This window comes from Penicillium chrysogenum, assembly GCF_028827035.1.
Source record: "Penicillium chrysogenum strain IBT 35668 chromosome Unknown utg000001l_segment0_segment0, whole genome shotgun sequence".
Classification (NCBI taxonomy): Eukaryota; Fungi; Ascomycota; class Eurotiomycetes; order Eurotiales; family Aspergillaceae; genus Penicillium; species Penicillium chrysogenum.
In genome coordinates this window covers 6,455,071-6,475,471 of record NW_026622749.1, presented here as the reverse complement: position 1 = coordinate 6,475,471, position 20,401 = coordinate 6,455,071, and the positions used below count along the sequence as shown (strand labels likewise).

At 51.2% G+C, this 20,401-nt stretch overlaps 8 protein-coding genes across 8 annotated transcripts; 4 read left to right on the top strand and 4 right to left on the bottom strand.

The window, feature by feature from the left end:
- Positions 1 to 145: 145 nt before the first annotated feature.
- Positions 146 to 889, bottom strand: N7489_002573 (demethoxyubiquinone hydroxylase family protein; the record flags this gene model as incomplete). Its single annotated transcript, XM_056708328.1, has 1 exon — positions 146 to 889. One exon carries the CDS (start codon positions 887 to 889, stop codon positions 146 to 148), a length of 744 nt encoding a protein of 247 aa, XP_056572630.1.
- Positions 890 to 1,334: 445 nt separating this feature from the next.
- On the top strand, positions 1,335 to 3,322 carry N7489_002572 (RNA polymerase-associated protein; the record flags this gene model as incomplete). The annotated part of the gene is made up of 4 exons (XM_056708327.1): positions 1,335 to 1,543; positions 1,604 to 2,352; positions 2,403 to 2,542; positions 2,591 to 3,322. The coding sequence occupies 4 exons, from the start codon at positions 1,335 to 1,337 to the stop codon at positions 3,320 to 3,322; spliced, it is 1,830 nt and encodes a 609-aa protein (XP_056572629.1).
- An 802-nt stretch (positions 3,323 to 4,124) lies between these two features.
- N7489_002571 (uncharacterized protein) lies at positions 4,125 to 8,114 on the top strand (the record flags this gene model as incomplete). The annotated part of the gene is made up of 2 exons (XM_056708326.1): positions 4,125 to 6,994; positions 7,043 to 8,114. 2 exons carry the CDS (start codon positions 4,125 to 4,127, stop codon positions 8,112 to 8,114), a joined length of 3,942 nt encoding a protein of 1,313 aa, XP_056572628.1.
- A 477-nt stretch (positions 8,115 to 8,591) lies between these two features.
- Positions 8,592 to 9,728, bottom strand: N7489_002570 (3-hydroxyacyl-CoA dehydrogenase family protein; the record flags this gene model as incomplete). Its single annotated transcript, XM_056708325.1, has 6 exons — positions 8,592 to 8,883; positions 8,935 to 9,061; positions 9,119 to 9,139; positions 9,191 to 9,356; positions 9,410 to 9,595; positions 9,651 to 9,728. The coding sequence occupies 6 exons, from the start codon at positions 9,726 to 9,728 to the stop codon at positions 8,592 to 8,594; spliced, it is 870 nt and encodes a 289-aa protein (XP_056572627.1).
- A 1,139-nt stretch (positions 9,729 to 10,867) lies between these two features.
- On the bottom strand, positions 10,868 to 11,846 carry N7489_002569 (uncharacterized protein; the record flags this gene model as incomplete). The annotated part of the gene is made up of 2 exons (XM_056708324.1): positions 10,868 to 11,529; positions 11,567 to 11,846. 2 exons carry the CDS (start codon positions 11,844 to 11,846, stop codon positions 10,868 to 10,870), a joined length of 942 nt encoding a protein of 313 aa, XP_056572626.1.
- A 2,002-nt stretch (positions 11,847 to 13,848) lies between these two features.
- N7489_002568 (putative cellobiose dehydrogenase) lies at positions 13,849 to 15,540 on the top strand (the record flags this gene model as incomplete). The annotated part of the gene is made up of 2 exons (XM_056708323.1): positions 13,849 to 15,378; positions 15,436 to 15,540. The coding sequence occupies 2 exons, from the start codon at positions 13,849 to 13,851 to the stop codon at positions 15,538 to 15,540; spliced, it is 1,635 nt and encodes a 544-aa protein (XP_056572625.1).
- Positions 15,541 to 17,235: 1,695 nt separating this feature from the next.
- Positions 17,236 to 18,264, top strand: N7489_002567 (uncharacterized protein; the record flags this gene model as incomplete). Its single annotated transcript, XM_056708322.1, has 1 exon — positions 17,236 to 18,264. One exon carries the CDS (start codon positions 17,236 to 17,238, stop codon positions 18,262 to 18,264), a length of 1,029 nt encoding a protein of 342 aa, XP_056572624.1.
- Positions 18,265 to 18,553: 289 nt separating this feature from the next.
- On the bottom strand, positions 18,554 to 20,230 carry N7489_002566 (uncharacterized protein; the record flags this gene model as incomplete). The annotated part of the gene is made up of 1 exon (XM_056708321.1): positions 18,554 to 20,230. One exon carries the CDS (start codon positions 20,228 to 20,230, stop codon positions 18,554 to 18,556), a length of 1,677 nt encoding a protein of 558 aa, XP_056572623.1.
- Between the last annotated feature and the right edge of the window lie 171 nt (positions 20,231 to 20,401).

Genomic DNA, 20,401 nt, shown 5'->3' with positions numbered 1-20,401 from the left:
ACTCCAAAATTAGAATATACAATGTTAAAACATAGCTAGCAATGTCGACATGGGTAGTCGGTATAGTACATGGAGTCCGTGGATGGGAACGGAATATATAAATGGCGGCGCAGACCCGGCACATGCGTTCCCACCAAATTGCCAATCAGACTTTTTCACTGATCTTGATAGCAGCCCTGCATCCAAAACGAATGACATCCACGAGTGGATCGTAGGGCTTCGCCTCCTTTGAGTCGTTGGCTACGGCATGGTCGAGATGTTCTAATTCCTCGTCGCGAATTCTCCGGAATGTGGCCAACATTTCTTTGAGTTCCTCGTCCAGCTCCTCCCCCCGTCTCTCGGCGTCCGCCTCCCAAGACAGAATCTCTCTTACTTGATCGTTGTAGTGTGATCCAATTTCCGTCTCCACGGCTTCGGTGCACGCCATTGCAGCTTCGCGACCCAGTGCCGCAGTCGACCAACCCAGAAAGGTGGCAGCTACCTCCCATGCCGGAGACATAGCGGTCGGTCGAATCTGATGCTTGGCGATGAGGTGATTGAAGGTCTTGAGGTGCCCAGCTTCCTGGTCGTACATGTGTTTCATCAAGGGTCGGAGGTGGGGATATGATCGGACAATCTGAGGCGTCTGGGCTTTGTAGATCAGCGTCGCGGCAATTTCACCAGCTTGATTCACTCGCAAAGCGCTGTCCATGAATTCCCGTTGCTCTTTGCTGAGAACATATAGAGGTTTGGAGCCACCGGGAGTTCCGGCGGTTGTTGAAGCCTGCCGACATTGGCCATGCTTAAATGTTGACGGAGCGAGGAAATCGAGAAAAATAGGTGTTGCTGCTGGAGCAGAATGACGGCAATGTGTCAAGGCGCATCTGCGCAGAATAGGTGAAGACAACATGGAGAAATTAACTTGGACTACAAATGAAGCCAATTCAAGGGACAAAGCTCAGAGGTCGCGTATTGGTCGCTTAGACCGCCTTTGCGCTGCCGCGCGCTTACTTTCGGCTTGGCATTGAACGTCATGAAAGTTGACGGCTAAGGCCAACTTGCGACGACCATCTTCACGTTTTTTACGATACCCTCCATTACCTCCTCTCTTCGTCCCGTGTATAGAGTGTTTGTTGGACTTGGGACATTACTTCATTCAGCACAGACGTTTTTGGCCACTTTTTGCAAGTCTTGCCTACTTCTCCATTTTTGGAATAACTCCTGTAAAGGAGAGAAGAAGTCCATAGGAGCGTGAATACTTCTATTGTTCGAGGGCTGTTGAATGCCTATATATCAATAGGCTGTCTGCTTATTGAGTACTATTGACGGTATAACTGTATTGAGAGATATTCACAATGGCGGACGATTTGGATGCTGAGCTGCTCGCTTTGGCGGGTGACTCTGAGGAGGAAACTTCACCACCCCCCAAATCACCAGCACACTCTTCCTCTTCACACGTCCAAGAGCGAGATACCTCACCTGCAGCCATGGGTCGCAAAGGAACTGCCAAACCGGTCAGCCGCCGATCCCGCAAGCCTGTGAAAGATGAATCGGAGGGTGAAATGTGAGGACTGCCCCTCTATTCTGATAACGAGGGGCCTTACTGACCTGGCAATCTATACAGCTCTGACGATGGCTCTCGTCACTCACTTCAGTCTGCCCCCATGTCCGAGTCCGAGTCAGAGGCCGACAACTCCGACGACAATGACGAGGATCGCCCCATTTTCCCATACGAGAAATTGTACTACTCGGCCCAGGACAAAAAGGACATTATGGCTATGCCTGAGATCCAGCGCGAGGAAACCCTGTCCGAACGTGCCCAGCAAGTCGATCGCCACAACCAGGATCTAGCTCTGCGTCGCCTTCTAGCATCTCGATCGCGCGAGGAAGCGCGCGCGGCCAAGAAAGCCAAGCGAAAGGCAGGGTCCGCCGGCTTGGATGATAACCAGCGCAAGAGCTCACGCCAGAAGACCACTCTTGGTGGCCGCAAAGTCGGAGAAACGTCCGGAGCCATCGAAGCCTACAAGCGCCAGCGCGAGCAAAAGGGCAAGCGGGATGAACTCCGTCGCCGAGACCCTACAAAATCGCGTCGCCGTTCGCGCTCCGTGGGATCAGATATTTCTGAGGAAGATGCTGATGCTGAGAGTGATCTTGAATTGGATGACCGCGTTGGCCGTGCTCCTTCCATTCCCAAGGATGACCCACCCGCTGAGCTTCGTGAAATTCGACGCGCTCAAATTGGACGTAATAACTTTGCCAAAGTCTGCTTCTACCCCGGATTCGAGAATGCTATGATTGGCTGCTACGCTCGGCTGAGTATTGGTCCACACCCCGAAACTGGCCAGAATGAATATCGCCTAGGTTTGATTACTGGTAAGGAATTATGCCGCTTTTCTCATTTACGCGCACTGACGTTTCTCTAGGAATTTCTCAGGGCAAGCCATACGCCTTGGAGGGCGAAAACGGTCGCTCATTTGTCACGGATCAGTATGTCAAGTTGGCACATGGAAAGGCTGTCAGAGACTTCCCGTTCGTCACTTTCTCGAACTCTCCACTTACTGAGGTTTGTTCCTTCTCCTTGGATCTTGGGACACAACTAACAGTCGACTAGGCCGAGTACCGCCGTTATGTTCAGACCCTCGCTGTTGAGGATTGCAAGATGGCTACAAAGAGCAAGGTTGAATCGAAGGTCGCCGATATTAACCGTCTTCTCAACCACACATTCACTCGGGAGGAGTTGAACGAGAAGCTCCGTCGCCAGGGTGCTTTCGACGAGAAGAAGAACGTGCTTAATCGCCTAGAACTCGAAAGAAATCTGGAATTCGCCAAAGCCAACGGAAACGTTGAGGAGGCCGAGAAGATCGAGGCGGAACTGCAGAAACTGGCTACTCCGGCCCTGTCCTGGGGAACAAGCCTCGTCAAGAAAGAGGCCGACAAGGGTCTATCGGAAGCCGAACGAGTCCACCAGATCAACCTTCGCAACCAAAAGCTTAACATCGAGAACGGTCGCCGTGCCCAGCTCGAGGAGAGAAAGGCCGCTAAGAAGGCAGCCCAAGCTGTGGCACGCGGAGAGGCTGCCCCAAACCCCTTCATGCGTGTGCGAACAGTGGCCAAAACTCACCACGATGTCAACGGAGTACACAAAGCCGCTGCCGCCGAGGCCGCTTCTGTGGACAGCCAGAAAGATACCCCTGCGAAATCCAATGGCAGTCCCGCACAAAAGGCAACTCCGGGCTCTCGCGTCACTCCAAAAAAGCCCAAGAATGGCTTCATGATAAGTTATCGCAATACTGACGATGAGAACATTGCGGCCCTGGATATGGACATCGACATCGAGATTTAGTCTCATTTAATAATGTTCTTTTTTCCCTACGCTTCAGTCCAGTGGTTCGGTTCGATGAACCGATTTACTACCTGTGAGGAAGTTCTTTGATTCTGAGATTCCACGATTCCCCGAACAAGTTACATTTCTCAAGGAACCGTTGTGGTGGTTGGCTCAAGGCTTGCCCGCATTGTGATTGTATCTTTTGCTTCTGTTTTTTTCCTAGGCGATATTTGAGGAGTCCGTGGGTGATCTGGCGTTTGTTCAGAAAATAGCATCAAGCTCGTATTATGAAATTTCCGGAATGCAGCATGAGCAATACTCCGATGTTAGCACCGCAGCATTTATCTATCGGAAGAGATATTTCCAAAATAATCATACAAACCCCACAAAAAAAGATTAAAAAGAGAAAATATACTTGCTATTACAATATGCCTCTGTATATGTAGACAGGGTGATGACCTGGTCACCACGCCCGTGGTTTCCAAACCAGATTTATATGGTATGGGACTTGGATTCAATAACTGCTATGTTCCGATTAGTCCATTATAACGGCGGTTTACTGGACTTATCTCGAGAGTTGCCTGTAACAATGAAGCCAATTAAAGTCCTGAGAGAAATCAAGTGATAAGATAAGGTCACGTGTATGGCCTAGCAACGCGAGGAACGCGCATCGCGTTCAGACTATGCGCCCTTGAACCCGGCGTCCACTCCACCTTCTTCAGGACTTTGAAAGTCTCAAAGCTCGCCTGCAGGTACTGACTGATATCGTCATGAGAATTACTTCCTAAAATCCACCATAAGTCACCATAATAGTCACGACATGTCCTCACCATCCACACCGCGATCGACGCGTTCCGCGTCGCCTGCGGGCGATTCGCCGAACATTATTACGCCCGGCCAGAAGATCAAATCCATGATGGCGCAATTCGACAGCGATTCGGAGGATGACACTCAAATTGCCAAGTCAACAGCTGCTGTCTCGAAGCTTGATCTAGGGCGTGGTGGAGTGCCGGCTGCTGATGCACGCGAGAATCGCCCATTGCACGACTCAGAAGACAACTCAGACAGCGCAGATGAAGTTTTCCGACCAAAGGGCCGTATGGCTGCACGTCTACAGGGTAATTCTGGACCAGCTGAACCCGAGGATGAAAAATCAGCATTTTCCCGCGTGTCAAAGGCCTTCCGATCAGAGAAAGAACAGGGCGGGAAACCCCAGCGGACAGAATCACAGCCCACACCCATCGGTGAATCTAGCGATGATGACGATCTACCTACGGCTGGCCCGAGGAGAAAGCATAAGTCCACAACCAACTCCCCCAGGTCCAACAACAGAACAAGCCAAACCCCTCCCCGTGCAAGGGCCGACTCTCCTCTCTTTGTATCCTCTCCGAGCGAACCGCTTGACGACCCAAACAACGAAGATACCGAAAATGCTGCCGAAACGAAGCCCAAAGGAAACGCCCGTTTCCTGTCTCTTGTCGCTCAAAAACGTAAGGAACGCGAGGAGCGAGAGAAAGCCGAGGCCGAAAGGAAGAAGGCCATCCGAAGGGTCCAGATGGAGCAACTGAGCTCGCAGGTAAACTCGGGCGAGGAAAGCGGTGCTGATGATCCGAGTACTGCAAGCAAGCTCTCCCAAAAGGCTCGTCAGCCCCGGAAAGCCAGCAAGAAAGCACTGGATGAGATGAGGCAGGAGACTCAGCGAATGAGCCGTAACATGCAGCTAGCTCACCAGGCCAAGACAAAAAAGAAGATCACCAAGGAAAGCCTATTCGCCAAATTTAACTTCATGCAACCTGATCCCCCGGTCGAGCAGCTCGCGGCAAATTCATCGTCAGCGGTCGGGTCGCAAAACTCCTCTGATGGAGAACGCGCCAAAACCAAAGATACTCCGCATACCTCTCCGGTTCTCGGCCATTTGGATCCCAGCAAGGCGAGCGCGGATTTTGAGAATGCCCAAGTTCAAGCAGCTGATGTGGATATGGATGCGGACACTGAAGATTTGCCTGCCCCGAAAGACCTCCTGGCGCCAAACCAGCATCCTGCATTGTCCAAGGAGACTGCAGTCCAAGATGTCTCGCTCTCTATACCTGAGCCCAAATCCGAAGGTGGCAAATCGAAGAGAGTCTCACGCCCGCTGACGCAACCACCTATCCGCGTGCTTCTTTCCAGGCAAGACGTTGCTGCACATCAGAAGGACTCTGACGATTCCGATAGCGATCTTGAGGTGGTAACATCCCCTGGCAAGTGCCGTCGTATTGCAGCGTTCGAAAATCTGCCTACGAGACAGTCGCATGAAGACCCGTCTATGACCAAGCTCAAGGCATTGGCACACCTGACGTCTCCTACCCGAAAAATGGCTTCAATGAACTCCGCTGAGCTTTCCGCAAATCTATTATGGCGGGCCCGGCAGCAAGCGGCTAAGGAGCGCCGGGAGCGGATTGAAGAGCTCAGGGCTAAGGGAGTCGTCATTGAAACAGCTGAGGAGCGTGCAGCGATGGAGGATGACATGGAAAATCTTGTTGACAAAGCACGCAAAGAGGCAGACGAAATTCGCCGACTGGAGAAAGCTGCTGGAAAGAAGGCCAACGGTGACGATGACGAAGAAGAGGATGATGATTACGAGCTCTCCGGCTCTGATCAGGAGCGCGACGCTGAAGGAGATGATGAAGAAGACGAAGAAGAAGAACACGAGCGCGTCAACGGCGGCGGGGATTTTGTTGAGCATGAGGCTGACGAAGACGATGATTCGGCTGACGACGAGAGCGAGGCCGAGGCCGCACCCTCAGATGCAGAGAACGAGGTGCCTGCTCCGAGACGGAGGCGACGAACTCGAGTGGTTAGCGATAACGAAGACGAAGACCAACCACAACCACCTTCAACGCCTGTGAGAGGCTCGAGTCATGCCCCGCAGTCCGCCGAACGACCAAACTTCCTTGGCATGGGAACATCAGGCGATACGTCCCTAGGTCTTACCCAGGCATTTGCCTCCACGTTGGATGACAATGGTGCTGGCACCCAGGCGGAATCTGCCACTCTACCATTCTCTCTCCCAGACCCTGGTCAGCCTGTTCCTCAACTTCGAAAGGAAGAATCGGAGGTCCTTGTCCCAGACAGCCAGCCCCAGCCCCAGGACAAAGACTTTATGGAGGGCTACGCGCAAAGTGTGACCAGAGTATCAGAGTCGCCTGCGCCATATGCGTTCTCGGAGTTTTCCCAATCCCAGCTGCCCGACCCTACCCAGGATGAGGGCTTTGTATTCTCACCATTCGATCCCGCAAAAAGATTCAGGGGCACCCCGCCCATGTCTACCGTCGACACAGTCCTTGTGGGTCAAACCCAGTCGCCCATTGCTGACCGCAAGCGCAAAATGTTGCGGCGAGGACGTGCAACTGAACTTCCTCAAGTGAACGAGAATGATAATGAGGGTGACTTTGAGATCAGCGCCAATGCCTTCGATGTCATGAAGAAGGATAAGGCTGTAAAGAAGAAGCCTGCTCCGCAGTACAACAAGAATAATAGCAAGGTGAAGGAAATTGTGGATGAGGCCGCCGAAGAATCCGAAGATGAATATGCAGGCCTTGGAGGTAACAGTGACGAGAGTGACGGCGAAGAAAATGCCATTGATCGCCAAATGATCAACGATAACAGTGGCGAGGTGGTCGATGAGAAGCAACTTGCCGCACTCAATGCGTATGTTAAGAGTTTTGGTACAACGAGAATATGCTAACATTCTTATAGGGTTCACGATCGCAACCGCGACGAGAAAGATGTCGCCAAGCTGATGAGAGATATCACCACTGGAGCCCTACGTCGTCGCAAGAATGCGGATGATGACTTTGACCTCGACGACTCGGACGATGAGCACCTAGCACGTCGCCGTGAGAAGCAACGCGAGTTCGCAAAGATGCGCCGCGCTCTCCTTGCAGACGAGAAAATCGGCGAGATTGCCGAGAATCCCAAGAAGGCCGCATTCTTCAAGGCCGTTGAGGATCGCGAAGTTGATGATGACTTCAATATCGACTTCTTGGAGGAAGAAGACCACGGCTCTCAGGGAGAAGCATCGCAGGATGCTGCTTCGGGCGAACAGTCGAACGATGCAGCGAGCGATGGCCAGAACCGCAAGCGTCCTCTCGAACCATCAGCTGAAGATGCAACCAACCGTCCGCCGCCTCGCCTCCGTCGCACCACCGCCAGCGCAATGTCGAAGAAACCAGCTACAATAGCAGAGATTCGTGAAACGTTGTCCTTCCTCACTGAAACCCCCGAATACGACTCATTCCAGGAAGACGCTTCTCTCGATGAGGTAGAACACGACCAAGAAGACGAAGGCACCCCCGGCGCAGAAGTCCAAGGTCATGACGATCAACCCCAATCAGACAATACCTTCGCCAAACCCAGCCACCCACGCCGCACGCGCGGAGTCGTGGTCGACCGCCTTGCCCTCCTCCGACAAGCATCCTCCAACTCCGCCACAGGCACGAACTCCGGCTCTGCCAACTCCAAGCTTGCGTTCCACAGCGGCAGCGGTGGAGAGGGGCCTATTGGATTCCGCCCTCCTCAACTTCTGCGTCGTGTTACAACTGGCTCCTCATCTTCCAGTAGCTCGAGCGCCTCCAACCGTGTCTCCAAGGCTGCAGCTTCGGGTCCCAAGAAGGGCGGTGCTGTCAACTCTTATACAGCTGCGCGTGAACGGGAGCGTGAGAAGGAGCTTCGTATCAAACAGCGCAGTGGGGGATCCAACATTGCCAAGTTGCTGGGTAAGCATACTGGTGGTGGTTTGGGTGCGTTGGATAAGGGCCAATGGGACTGAGTGGATGTCCCGATTAATTGTGATGTCTTTCTGCGTGGACGCGGAGTTGCCTTTTATGCTATGCTATGATGGAATGGGATTGGTTTCTCGGAGTAAGGTCACACATGGATTTCGGGCATTAGGCGTATTGTTCATGATGGTCCGCTACATATTCAATCAAACATTTAGACTGCACATTTCTCCATCGAATTTTGCAATTGCCAACATTTGAGTGATCTTATTTTCCTTGCTCCACAACGATGCAAGCTACAATGGGTCCTCGGTTCCACATACAAAAAAAGTCCAAAAAGAGAAGTGCATCATCCGTGAATCGAACACGGGCCTCGTCGATGGCAACGACGAATTCTACCACTAGACCAATGATGCTGAAGTACCATGCGAACCGGAGAGCTGATTCGTTGGCGATGTGAGGGAGTCCCCTATTAAGTCAATGATCCTCTCCCGTCAAAATGTAATCAAATATGAACTATGGAAAAATCATTTCTTCTGATCTCCATAGTCATAGAATCCTCGGCCATTCTTGACACCCAGACTTCCGCCTTGAATCGTTCTCCGAAGGTAGTCCCGCGGCTCAGTAGGAATACCACTCCGAGACTCGGCGTAGTGATTCTCAATATCCAACACAACATCCAAGCCGACAACATCCATCTGTTCACAGGGGCCCTTAGGCGTCTTTAGGACGTCTTTGAAAATGGCATCAATTTCCTTGGGCGTGGCAACACCTTCAGACAATGTGAGAAGAGTCTCGCGCTTGATAGCAGCCCAGATTCTGAATATTGTTAAGCCTGATCGCACAGTAACGGAGAGGAAAGGACCTCACCTGTTGTATATGTAGCCGATAGAGTTTTCTCTGACGTGGAAAGGTGAGAAACCATGTTCTTTACATTGTTCCAGGACCAGGGCAATCAGCTTAGGATCGCTATCCTTGTGACCCATGATTTCAATTGCTGACTTGCAAGTTAGCAAGTCGAACAGGAAACGCTATAATGTGGAATAGACCTTACCGGACGTCTCTGGTGGCCAATCTGACAGAGACTGTTAGCGAAGTATTATATCTGGATTGGATAGTCACCTACAGCAGTGCGCGCTCATAACTCTTTTGTTATTTTTCAAGCTCATGCCCTCGAGGATCTCAAAGATTCCGTAGCTACTCGAGTTCGAAGCAATGATTGTGCTTTCAGGTGCAAGCTCATCAAGTTCAGTGATCACTTTTCGCTTTAGCTTCAGGTTCTCCGGCACACACTGTTTAGGTCGTGTTAATCAATTGGTCCTATCGGTGAAGAGTTAAGTCGTACCTCGACAACGAGCCATGCATCCTTCAGTGTGGATTGCAAAGAGGCGGGCTGGGAAGTCTCGATCCTCCCCCAGTCTCCTTCGTGGTCTGTAGCATCCGCACGAAGTTGCTCCACGTACTTTAGACCATCTTGGAGCTGTTGCTCTTGGAGATCTACCAGACGGACGGTGCCGCCTCGGCTTGACCACTTCAACACGTTAACACGAAGATGGATGTCCATGCTCTCAAGGTTGAGCGCTTACCATGTGCGCAAGACGTCTGCCTTGAGTACCAGCTCCAATGATTACAACTGACCCCTGTGGCTTTTGGACACCTTCCATCTTCAATGTCGAAGCAGAGTGGGACTTCCGCGGTGAGTTTTAAGATTAAGATCGTGGTAGATTAGGTGGCAATTGACAGCATGCGTGAACGTGTCAGGAAGATCTCACGGAGAGGGTCGATGTCACAATAAAAGTTCGGAGCTTTTTGCGCAGTTCGATCCCACGCCTGAACGTTGGGGATATGCGGGGTGTACGGGGCATAGCACATCGACATGTGATTGGTTAAGTATATTTCGGCCCTGAGGTATTCCCGAGGTCAACTTGATGGGACTGGCTATTTTCGGTTTGATCGTCACATTTTAGAAGTAATTTGGTCGTTAGTAGCAGCACATTGAAAGAGAATATATGATCCTGTCTTCAATGGACACCCCGAGAACGAAGAAGCCTTCTAGAAAACGGAAAAATCGCTAACTAAATACACGATCTTTTTGCGATCTATACAAGCCCGCTCTTACTTGTCGGGGTCCACGAGATGCATGATTTCCTATTGCTATGTGCTCGCGATGAATGGGGTTGCGAGAGTTATTGACACCATCTAAAAACAAGGCCAAAGCTAGACAACCTATCTCGAGCGAGGTCCTTCAGACAGCTGTTCCGTTCCCAGTTTTATTCAGGCTGCCAGGACATTAATAGACTAGATTCTGCTGGCACGTGTGAATACGCCGAAACAGGAACAGGCAGGTTCATCCAGCCGTGTCGACAAGAACAAGCGATAAGGAAGCGTCTTCAGAGACCTGCAGATGTGTATGGCCAATACCCGTTTGCGGCTTGGCCTCGAGGTTGCGTTTAGGCGCTGGTGGAAGTGAAAAAACCTCAGCGGAAAATGCCAGCTTAGTTCTGCAGGGACCAGACCAAAAGCTCGTTGCTACCAAGGGACCTTCGATAGCAGAGGAAGGTGATATGCGGTGTGTTGCAAGGAAGCGGTATGCTGAGACCTGGGCCTGAAGATGAAGAGCGCAGACTCTTATCTCTCGAGAGTGTTGTATTTCGTCGTTGTGCCAGTTTAGGGCGTAGATAACATATGTTTCCTAGAGTCAAGGGAGCTCCGAAGTCACCTTAATTTGTGATTCGATATAGTTTGTCGATGATTGACGTAGACCACGTTCAACTGTGCATCTGCCGTCTGTTGAAAGGCGCGTCTATGGGAAAAGGTCCAATTTATCAGCCAACCCCAGAAGATCTGGGAATTGTTTCGCTTCAAATTCCCCGGCACCATGAGAATCTCGAGGAATCAAATAGCTCTCCCAGCCTGCATCGCTTGCACCCTGATAATCCTTCTTGAAATCGTCTCCCACGTGCACAGATTTAAACTTGGTTCTGCTGGTCAACCATGGCCGGGCAACCTTAAGAGCCTGCCGTCTCGCCACGTCAAAGATCAAGCGATGAGGTTTCTCTTCGCCCGCCTCATAACTAGTAATGACCATATCAATATCGAGGTCCAAGTTGCCGTCCGCATGATCTTTGTCTTGTTCCCCTGCAACATCTTTTTTCATACCTCGTACCTCGAACCCGGGAAGATCCATGCTGGATTGATCCTGGTCGGCGCGCATATCACCAACAGTCAACCCCAACGACTTCAGTACGACAGGGACGCGGTCATCCGAATTGGACACAACTCCCACAATTATCCTATCAAACGACCACTTATTCGCGGACTTCAGTTTGTGCATTCGGCGGAAGAAGGGTAGCACATCGTCATAAAGCGCATACCCCTCGGCACCAGCGAACCGATCTAGTAGAGCTTCCACCATGCCATCAGGAATATGCTCCTTGGGTGTTTCAGGACGCGTCTCCCCATTCTCTGTAGATAAAACACGCCCGAAACTCCCCCTAATCACCTCCTCCCACCACTGCCTCGGCCCCCCCGTATTGGCCACGGAGAACATCCGCGCGGCCGTAGTTTGGGTATTGACGCATCTGCGCACGAAAGGTGTCCTTGAATGCGGTTGCAAGTTTGTCCGGGGTGACGGCTGTGCGCGATAATCCGAATTGATGCGCGGTCGCGGCATATTGCTCGGGGACGGGGAGACGCGGGTGGAAGAGGGTGCCGAACGCGTCGAAGGTGAGGAGAAGAGTGCGTGAAGATGCCGGTATAAGGCGGGCAGCTGGACTTGACATTTTGTACGTGGAGAAGAGTGTGGTTGATACAAGGGGTGTTGGAGATGTTGAGCGTCGCGGATTGCCCTATGCAACGGTTGGCCCCACTCTTTTGTTGACTCCCCTCATCTTCCCCGTCTTTCTCCATATTCGAGACGGAAATTGCGAAACTGTCAACATTCTATGCTTGTCGCTGTAAATCGCTAAATCTTGAATTATTTTGGCCGCTTCTTATATTTTGGAACTGGTTATGTACCTGTGCAATTCAATACACAGGACAATGACCCCATCGCGCATGGCGTCAAGTGCTATCGTGCACTTTTAGTGTATAGCTCTGACTAGTTGTCTTGGTTCAATCAGTGAGATACAAGCCTTCACAATTGTCGAAATTCTTAATGGAGAAAGGCATAGTAAAAACGTGTAAGAGGGAGTCCTGCATATAGACATTGGGCTTCAGATATATATATATTGGTGATTACAGAAAGAGCGTTCTGTATACCTAGCATGTATATGTGAGAACAAAAGTAGTATATGAAAAATACTATGAATATGAAGAAATCCAATTTTGTAGAGGGTAAAATGAATGTTTTGTCTATCTTCTTCATACATGGAAAGAAGCATCTATTTATGCTTCTTTTTCGTATACCTCCAACACGAGAGATCAGAAAGACTCGGAGAGAGAAGACAAGAAATGACAACGAGAAGAAAGCAAAAACTGACTGGAAGCAGTCCTGATTGAAAATTCCAAAGCGCCGATGCAGTGAGATCATAGTCTGTATACTGAGGACAGTGTTGTTATGATCAAACTGCATACAGCAAAAGGATCTAGGCTCTTTCAGGTAGGAGCCTGAGTGCAGATCCTGCATGACTGCGATCTGCAATGTAAACCCGAACTAGGGTTAGCGTTGTTGTATGAAAGGGACCAGGATTAATGGAAATTAACTGGGGTTTTCAACATACATCGACAAAGATAGTGGATTCCGATATTCTATAAGGAGTAGTTAAGAGCCCTTACACATAGTTCAAAGCTATATTTAAACAGATTATCAAGATTATAGTTAATTACTTATAACTCCTACATCATAGCCTTCCCACTGATGGCATACTTTGTGATCACATTGGAATCACTGCCTACATTGTGAAAGCCACCCGATTATCTGTCAATTATTTGCCAATATTGTCGTGTGAAGGACTTTCTTCCAGAAGCCGATTCTGCAGACTCGAGTGGATACCTTACGTGATTCTGCTTACTACATGCTTGGTAAGGACATTGGGGGTTTCACGATATCCACTATCCACTTGGCAGATGTTCCAGAACTCTGTTACATACTGGATTCGAATGCCCAGGAATGCAGGAAGGGTGGCTTAGCGAAACTAAGAACTTAATAAACGCCTCTTCCGTAGAATGCACGAATCAAAGTCCGAAAATATCTACATAAACTCGAAGTCGATTTTTTCTACGTCAGCGGCAGCACTGGATGGTTGGGAAAACGCTCTCCCGGAAGGATGAACGGGGACCAACGCCATTTCGGTGTTGCTCCGAGAGGTGCCTAAAGACTAACGGTTGAAGTGGAGGCATGTTCATTTTGTTTGAGACTTCTCAAAACAGCTGCAATTTAAGGGTTTTAACATCCGTGCCAACATGCCCATCAGGCGGACAACGAATGTATGTTGTCCTTTCAAGACATACTACCTGTATGTATGTCCATGATTGTATGCCAGATAAAAACCCTCAGACGGAAACTCAGATCAGAAAGTTCCCACGCTGCTTTAAGAAAGAAAAAGTTAAGTGCTCTTATCTGATCGCACTATACCTAATCGGTGCGATTTGACGAAATTAATCCCCGACGAGCCATGTTTCGCCATGTCTCTCGCCAAGTCTTTAACAATTGATCCACCGGCGTGGTCTGGGTGGGTGCGACGGGCTTGTCGTGAAAACAGTTAAAATGGCCAACGCCCTTCACAGACCAGATTTATAGAGCGGGATTTCGTAGTGAGATCTTATTCCTTAGTAGACGTCAAAATGAGGATCTTCCAGGCCGGCCCTCTCGCCATTGCGCTCTCTGTTTTTACAGGGGCTGCCTCTGCTTCAGTCTTCCAGAACCACACCTATGATTATATTGTGGTCGGTGGTGGCCCTTCCGGTATCATCAGCGCCGAGAAGTTCGCCCAGGCCGGAAAGAAAGTTCTGCTCCTGGAGCGAGGTGTCGGACCAACCGTGGCCACCGGGAACAATGAGACCCTCACATGGGACCACTCATTGACTCCCATCGATCTTCCAGGACTGTCGGCCAACATCGGTGCGCTCGATGTCTGGAACCAGTACATGTGCACCGACACTGCCGGCAATGCTGCCTGTGTGCTCGGCGGTGGAGTAACAGTCAACTATATGGTCTTCGTTCACCCGCCAGCCCGTGACTTCGACGACAAATGGCCCGAGGGCTGGAAGTGGAAGGATGTCGAGTCGGCTGCAGACCGACTCTACAAGCGCAACCCCGGAACCACCCTGCCCTCCGCCGACGGCAAGCGATATGACCAGGGTCTGTATAATGTGCTATCCAAGTTCCTCAGTGGTCTTGGTTGGAAGTCGGTGGATATGATCGCCGAGCCCAATGAGAAGCACCAGATCTACAGCTACCCGTCCTGGAACGTGCAGGATCAGATGCGTGCTGGCCCTGTTCGCACCTATCTCCCCGCTGCTGCCAAGCTGGACAACTTCCACCTTGCTCTCCGAACCAAAGTGATTCGCTTGGTCCGTTCCGGTAGTCAGGTCACTGGTGTCGAGGTTCAGACTCCCTCGGGCCGCTCCCAGATCATCACGGTTGCTCCGCACGGTCGCGTGGTGCTCGCTGCGGGCGCTCTGTCGACCCCGCGTCTGTTGTGGAACTCTGGTATTGGCGGCAAGGCCCAGATCGAGACTGCGAAGAAGAGCGGAGTTGCCGTGCCTCCCAAGGCTCAGTGGATTGACCTGCCTGTCGGTGTCGGTCTCAAGGACCACCCCATTTTCCCGATCACCTTCAACACCAACGCATCATTTGGACTTGTCGACTACGAAGGTGTACTCAATGGAACTGACTCTCGCGATATCTCCCTCTACCGTAAGCACAGCGGTGTCCTGACCCAGGGCAAGCACCGCTTGATCTTCTTCACGTCGGAGGAGATTGATGGCCACACCCAGTACTACCAGGGCTCGTGCGCGCCTACTGAGGAGGGCGTGGTAACCATGACCACGTACATGACTCACGGCCTCACCTCATCCGGTGTCCTGGGACTTGATGCCAGCGGAAACACTATCATTGAGAAGTCGCCCTACCTCCAGACTGCTGCTGACCGGAAGGCCGCCCGCACTTTTATTCAGAAGATGGTCAAGGACATCACGGCCCCGTCCACTGGCTTTAAGCTTGAGAGTCACACCAATGTTTCGGCCATCTTGAAGGCTCAAACCCCTGGTACGCACTACGTCAGCAGTGCGAAGATGGGTACCGATGATGGCCGTAAGAACGGCACTTCCGTTGTCGATACTAATGCTAAGGTCTACGGAGTGGATAACCTGGTATGTGACCCAGAATAGTTCGTTTCAGGAGATGATGCTAACCCCTTTTTTTTCCAGTTCATTGTTGATGCCAGTATCCATCCTGACCTCCCGACCGGTAACATTCAAACCGCCGTCATGGTGGTTGCTGAAGCTGCAGCAGTTAAGATTTTGTCGAACTAAGTTGTTAGTCATTACTGAGGAAATCTATGGTGAATCCACACAGTGAATATCTGCAACCTCATCGCACCTTTATACACGGAAGACCAGGATAGAGTTATAAAGATGTCATCTTCAAATTGATACCACGTTTATAATATCCATTTTCCCCACCGACAGGCGGAAGGGTTGAATTAGGTTTGTACTTTATGTTTTAAGGCAACGTCAAGGACGATCTGCTCCACTGCTATTTGTTGTTGCCTCAATTATTTAGTATTGAGGAGCAATATTATACGGGATCTACAACATACGGAGTAACATCAAATAACATCAACCGAACATATCAAAACATAATACACGCTAACATTTACTACTCCGTAAATGTAAATAAATTACCAAGAGGAGTGAGCGTTTTAATAAGGTTACCCCTGAATTCCCCGGATCCATTGGGAAAGGTTAAGCCAAACTCAACGGCTTTTGACTTTGTCCCCTTTTTATTTAATTCATCGAATATTCAGATCTGCTGATTTGCTTTCAATTTGGACTGGAACTGCGACAGTACGGAGTACAGCAGAGTAGGGAGCAGTAAAATAAAAATATCTACAACATACAACATACATCGACGCCGGAGGAGGTTTGGTAGCCCCTGTCAATCCAATCCCCTAAAAGGTATCCCACTCATCCGATAAATAATGATATCATCACCACTCCCCCAATCCTCCTCCATTTTTCCGGCAAACAAAGAACTCACCGCAATTAACGGGCGCCCAGGGTCCACTGAACTATTTGACATTTTAACCCACTGGGGAGGGATAAAATTGCAATCAGCGTTAATGTTGCCCACGTGGAGTTTAACCTCCTTGGTACAGTTTCTTTTGGCACATAAACTGCTGATCTCAAGCGACCTTAGCACGGAAGGCCACGAATCATTGACCATGCTGATCAGAAGGTTGGGACTAGTAGTGTCGATCCCGGCTTGACATCTTAAGGTTTGCTGCCGACGACGCTATCAATAACAAATGCCGCTGGACTTGGGCTCGGAGCCCCCATATTATCTTGGTGCTACGGGTGCGGTGTACTTTGAAGCCTGAACAGAATCTGTGGTAAATGAGGCCTTATAATGGGAATACTTCTTTTTAATCCCTGAACCAGGGGGTTTCCCGACTCAAAATTGGGTCGAATTGGACCAATAAAGATGGCGATGTCATCCGTATCTTGGACCCCCAAAGTTGGAGCGGGAGCTATCCTCCGGCTTTGTTTTGGAGCCCAGTCAATGATCTGCAAAATGGCTAATGAAGATGGGCATTTTATTAAGCTTAAAGCGGAACTAACATTATGTGCCGGACCCAATCTGGTGTGGCGGTTCTTTCATCAGCCACTCAGCGTAAAGCTTATGTCTTGGTAGATGAAACAGGAACACTATTGTTCCATTTACCCCATCGGACTCATTTGCGAGAAGAGCGGCCCCTCTGTCGAGGCATTTGCTAGCTCAGGAGAACACCCAACGACGTCAACATAGGAGGGGCGGACTCGTATCAACGCTGATCCCCTACCAGCAGCTATCGTATATAACACGAGACGTCTTGCCATTATGTTTGAACTCCAAGAACTTTCTTCCTGTCATTCCTTACCAACAGTCATTCTTTGATCTCGGTTCATACCGTCCATTCATTTTACCAAACAAGTCTTTTGAACTTATTCCACTCACTAAACGACAAGATGAAGTCTTTCGCCTTCTCCGCTGCCGTTCTGGCTTCAACTGCTATGGCCCTGCCCGCCAACCTCGCCAACCTTGTTAACAACATCCCCTCGGGCACCACCGATGCTCTGCCTTCCGGAGTTCCCTCTTGCTTGCCCTCCGGCGTCATCCCCTCGGGCATCCCTCTGCCCGTGGTCTCTATGATCCCCACCTGCCCCGGTGCCGCCGCATCCTCCGCCATGTCCGGCTTGCCCATTCCTACCGGTGCCGCCTCCGACTTGACCCAGGGCGCCGCTCCCAACCAGCTTCTCTCCACCCTGGACGGTGCCGGCCACGGCCAGGTTCTTTCCATCCTTAACCAGGCTGGAACCTCGAGCATCAAGATGACCGCTGAGTCCGAGCTGCAGAGCCTGATGAGCAAGCTGCCCGTCAGCGCCCTCCAGAAGCCCGTTGGCCAGGTCATCCAGACAGCCGACTCCGTTGACCAGCTCAACACCAGCGGCGGCTCCGGTCTCCACCAGGTCACCGCCGTCCTCGACAACGGCAACGCCGCCCTCATCCAGCTGACCAGCGAAGTTGTCAACCTCCTCGACAGCCTTGGTCTCGGCCAGGTCGGCGGCCTTATCGGCTCCATCGTTGGTGGCCTCGAGTCCGTCACCGGCTACATCAAGCGTGACACTCTCCAGAACGTTCTCTCCATCACTGATGTTAACGGCATTGCCGGTGGCAAGAACCTCCTCGCCCAGCTTGAGCCTAGTCTCCTCGGTGGTCTCCTCGGTGGTGGTCTTGACCTCTCCACTGTCCAGGGCCCCGTTGGCAACGTCGTCGCCATGGCCCCCTCCGTCTCCGAGCTGAAGTCCAAGATCCCCAACATCCCCGGTGCTGACTTCATCGCCGTCACCACTGAGGACAAGGCTTCCGTCCTTTTGGTCAAGGTTGAGAGCACTGTTCAGACTCTCCTGTCCTCTCTCGGCCTCGGCAGCGTCGGCACTACCGTCGGCTCCATTGTCTCCTCCGCCTCCTCCGCCAAGGGTGCTCTTCCCCTGTAAAGACTTTACCCTTGATGGGATCTGATCGTTCTCTTCTACCATTCACCAATTCCATATTTTATATAATGGGAATACGACCCCGTGGTTTGCTTTGGAACTAGCGCATGCAACAATGACGAACACTGGTCTCCCTTTTTACACTTCTTCAGCAGCATTACGTTCTGTATTGTATATACCCTTGATAAATGTTCTATATGTCTGAATTAAGCCAATTATGTCTAAGAGACTTCCGCTGTAGGGTATCCAAAACCTGAATCAAAACAATAGACAGGTGGTCCGCATCAGTCACTCAGTTGTGCATTCCACCCCAGTAACTCTCTCCGCCTTGGTCGTATGGATTCGATGCATCCTTGCACTGTGGACTATCATAGTCCTGGACCGTACCCATCGGCCAAATAGGCACAACACAAATCTCATTCGCCGCACAGCCCCGGCACTTCTTCCAGGTCGCCCAATCAAGGTACCCAACCAGATCCCGAATAACCCGAATCGCAGACATAAGATCCCGCCCCTTGCCAGCCTCAACCAGAGACGAACAAATTCTGTGAGTAACACCATAAACGGCACGCGCCGCAATGCCCCCACTCTCGAAAGATGTCGACAGCAAGAACTGAGTTGCACAACGCTCAATCTCAGCGACATCATCCCGCTCACTGTAGTCAATGAACGGAGACAGGACACGCTCAATCTCAGATTGCAGACGCTCAAATGAATCAATGCTACCGGAAACAAAGTACGACAGCTCCTTACTATACCGAATCACAATCATATCGGTGATCGCCTGCCAGTCCTCGCCGACTTCGGCGGGATGATGCGTCATGACTAAGTCCGTGACTTCGGCACGGATAGCAGCGCGCTCCTCAGCAGAGAGGCCAACGAGTCGGGGGAAGGTTGAATTATCTCGGAAGAGCTCTACGTCGTGGGAGAAAGCTGTGACGAAGTGGTTGAAGTCCAACGAGACACGGTTTCCACCGATCCCGTTATACCGCGCGGTAATTGCACGCATCCAGCGGGACGCGTCGGGCCCGTTTCCAGGTCCGCCATGGGGAGGCGCTCCAGGACCACCAGGGCCACCGGGCCCGTGTCTATTTCCATCATCACCTTGGCTTGGACCACGACCGTCATGGTGCTTGTCATCAGCCTCTTTACGAGGACCGTCCCGGTCGCCATGTTTACGGCTACCCCTAGGCGCACGGTGTTCCTCGGAGCTTCGCTTGACCTGCGTGATTCGCACGGGGATTAGATCGCGCTCGAAATCGCACAGGATAATCTCAAAGCCGGCTTCCATGCGCAGCACACCGTCAATGCGACCCTCCCATTCATTCTGAGCCATCTCGCAGGCTAGCCTGGCGCGTTCGTTCTCTTGTCCACCCGGAGTCGGATGGTCGTCCAGCGAGCCGGCGAACAGAACCGCATCCTGGGAATCAAGCGTGCCCTTGGATGTCTTGGCAGCAGACATACCGTCGAGATATAGAAGGCGGAGATCCTTTGCTGCAGCATAGGTATGCAAATACCCGGCCTCGTTTTCACCGGATTCCTTCGGTGAGCGACCACCTGGCGGGCCATGGTGTTTCTCGTCTTTGTTATAATGATGCCGCTTCCGTAGTTCGCCATAGCCTCTAGCATGTCGCTCGGTATCGGGGTCGTCGGGCGGTAGGTGTGGCGGAGGGCCGCGCCGCGGCCGGGCGAAGACCATGGCATGTTCGGGCTCAAACGCCAACCACTCGGTACCATTCACCGGACTGGCCTTGGATGTCCCGTGGTAGACTTGGGTGCCGGCGGGAACACCCGCGAGGAAGAACGACACTCCATTATGGTGTAGAGACGATCCCCACTGGCGCATTGAGTCTTGGATAACGTTGAAAATGTGATTTGCATTTTTGACTGGCTCGTTATCTGGCGTAGTTGAGAGGGCGCATGATAAGCCTATAAACCCGAGTAATGGGAGGAGCGATGGCGGTCGCATTCTGGAGGGAGATCAGTGTGAGACCACACTGGTAAGAGAAGTAAGATGAAATGTACTATATCGGGAAATTTTTATCAGATTGCAGATCTGCCTGCATAAGCGGAAAAAGCACGGTTCATATATGATAAGGCTACAACATATTCGAAAGCCGCGTCATCAATTCGTGGCTAT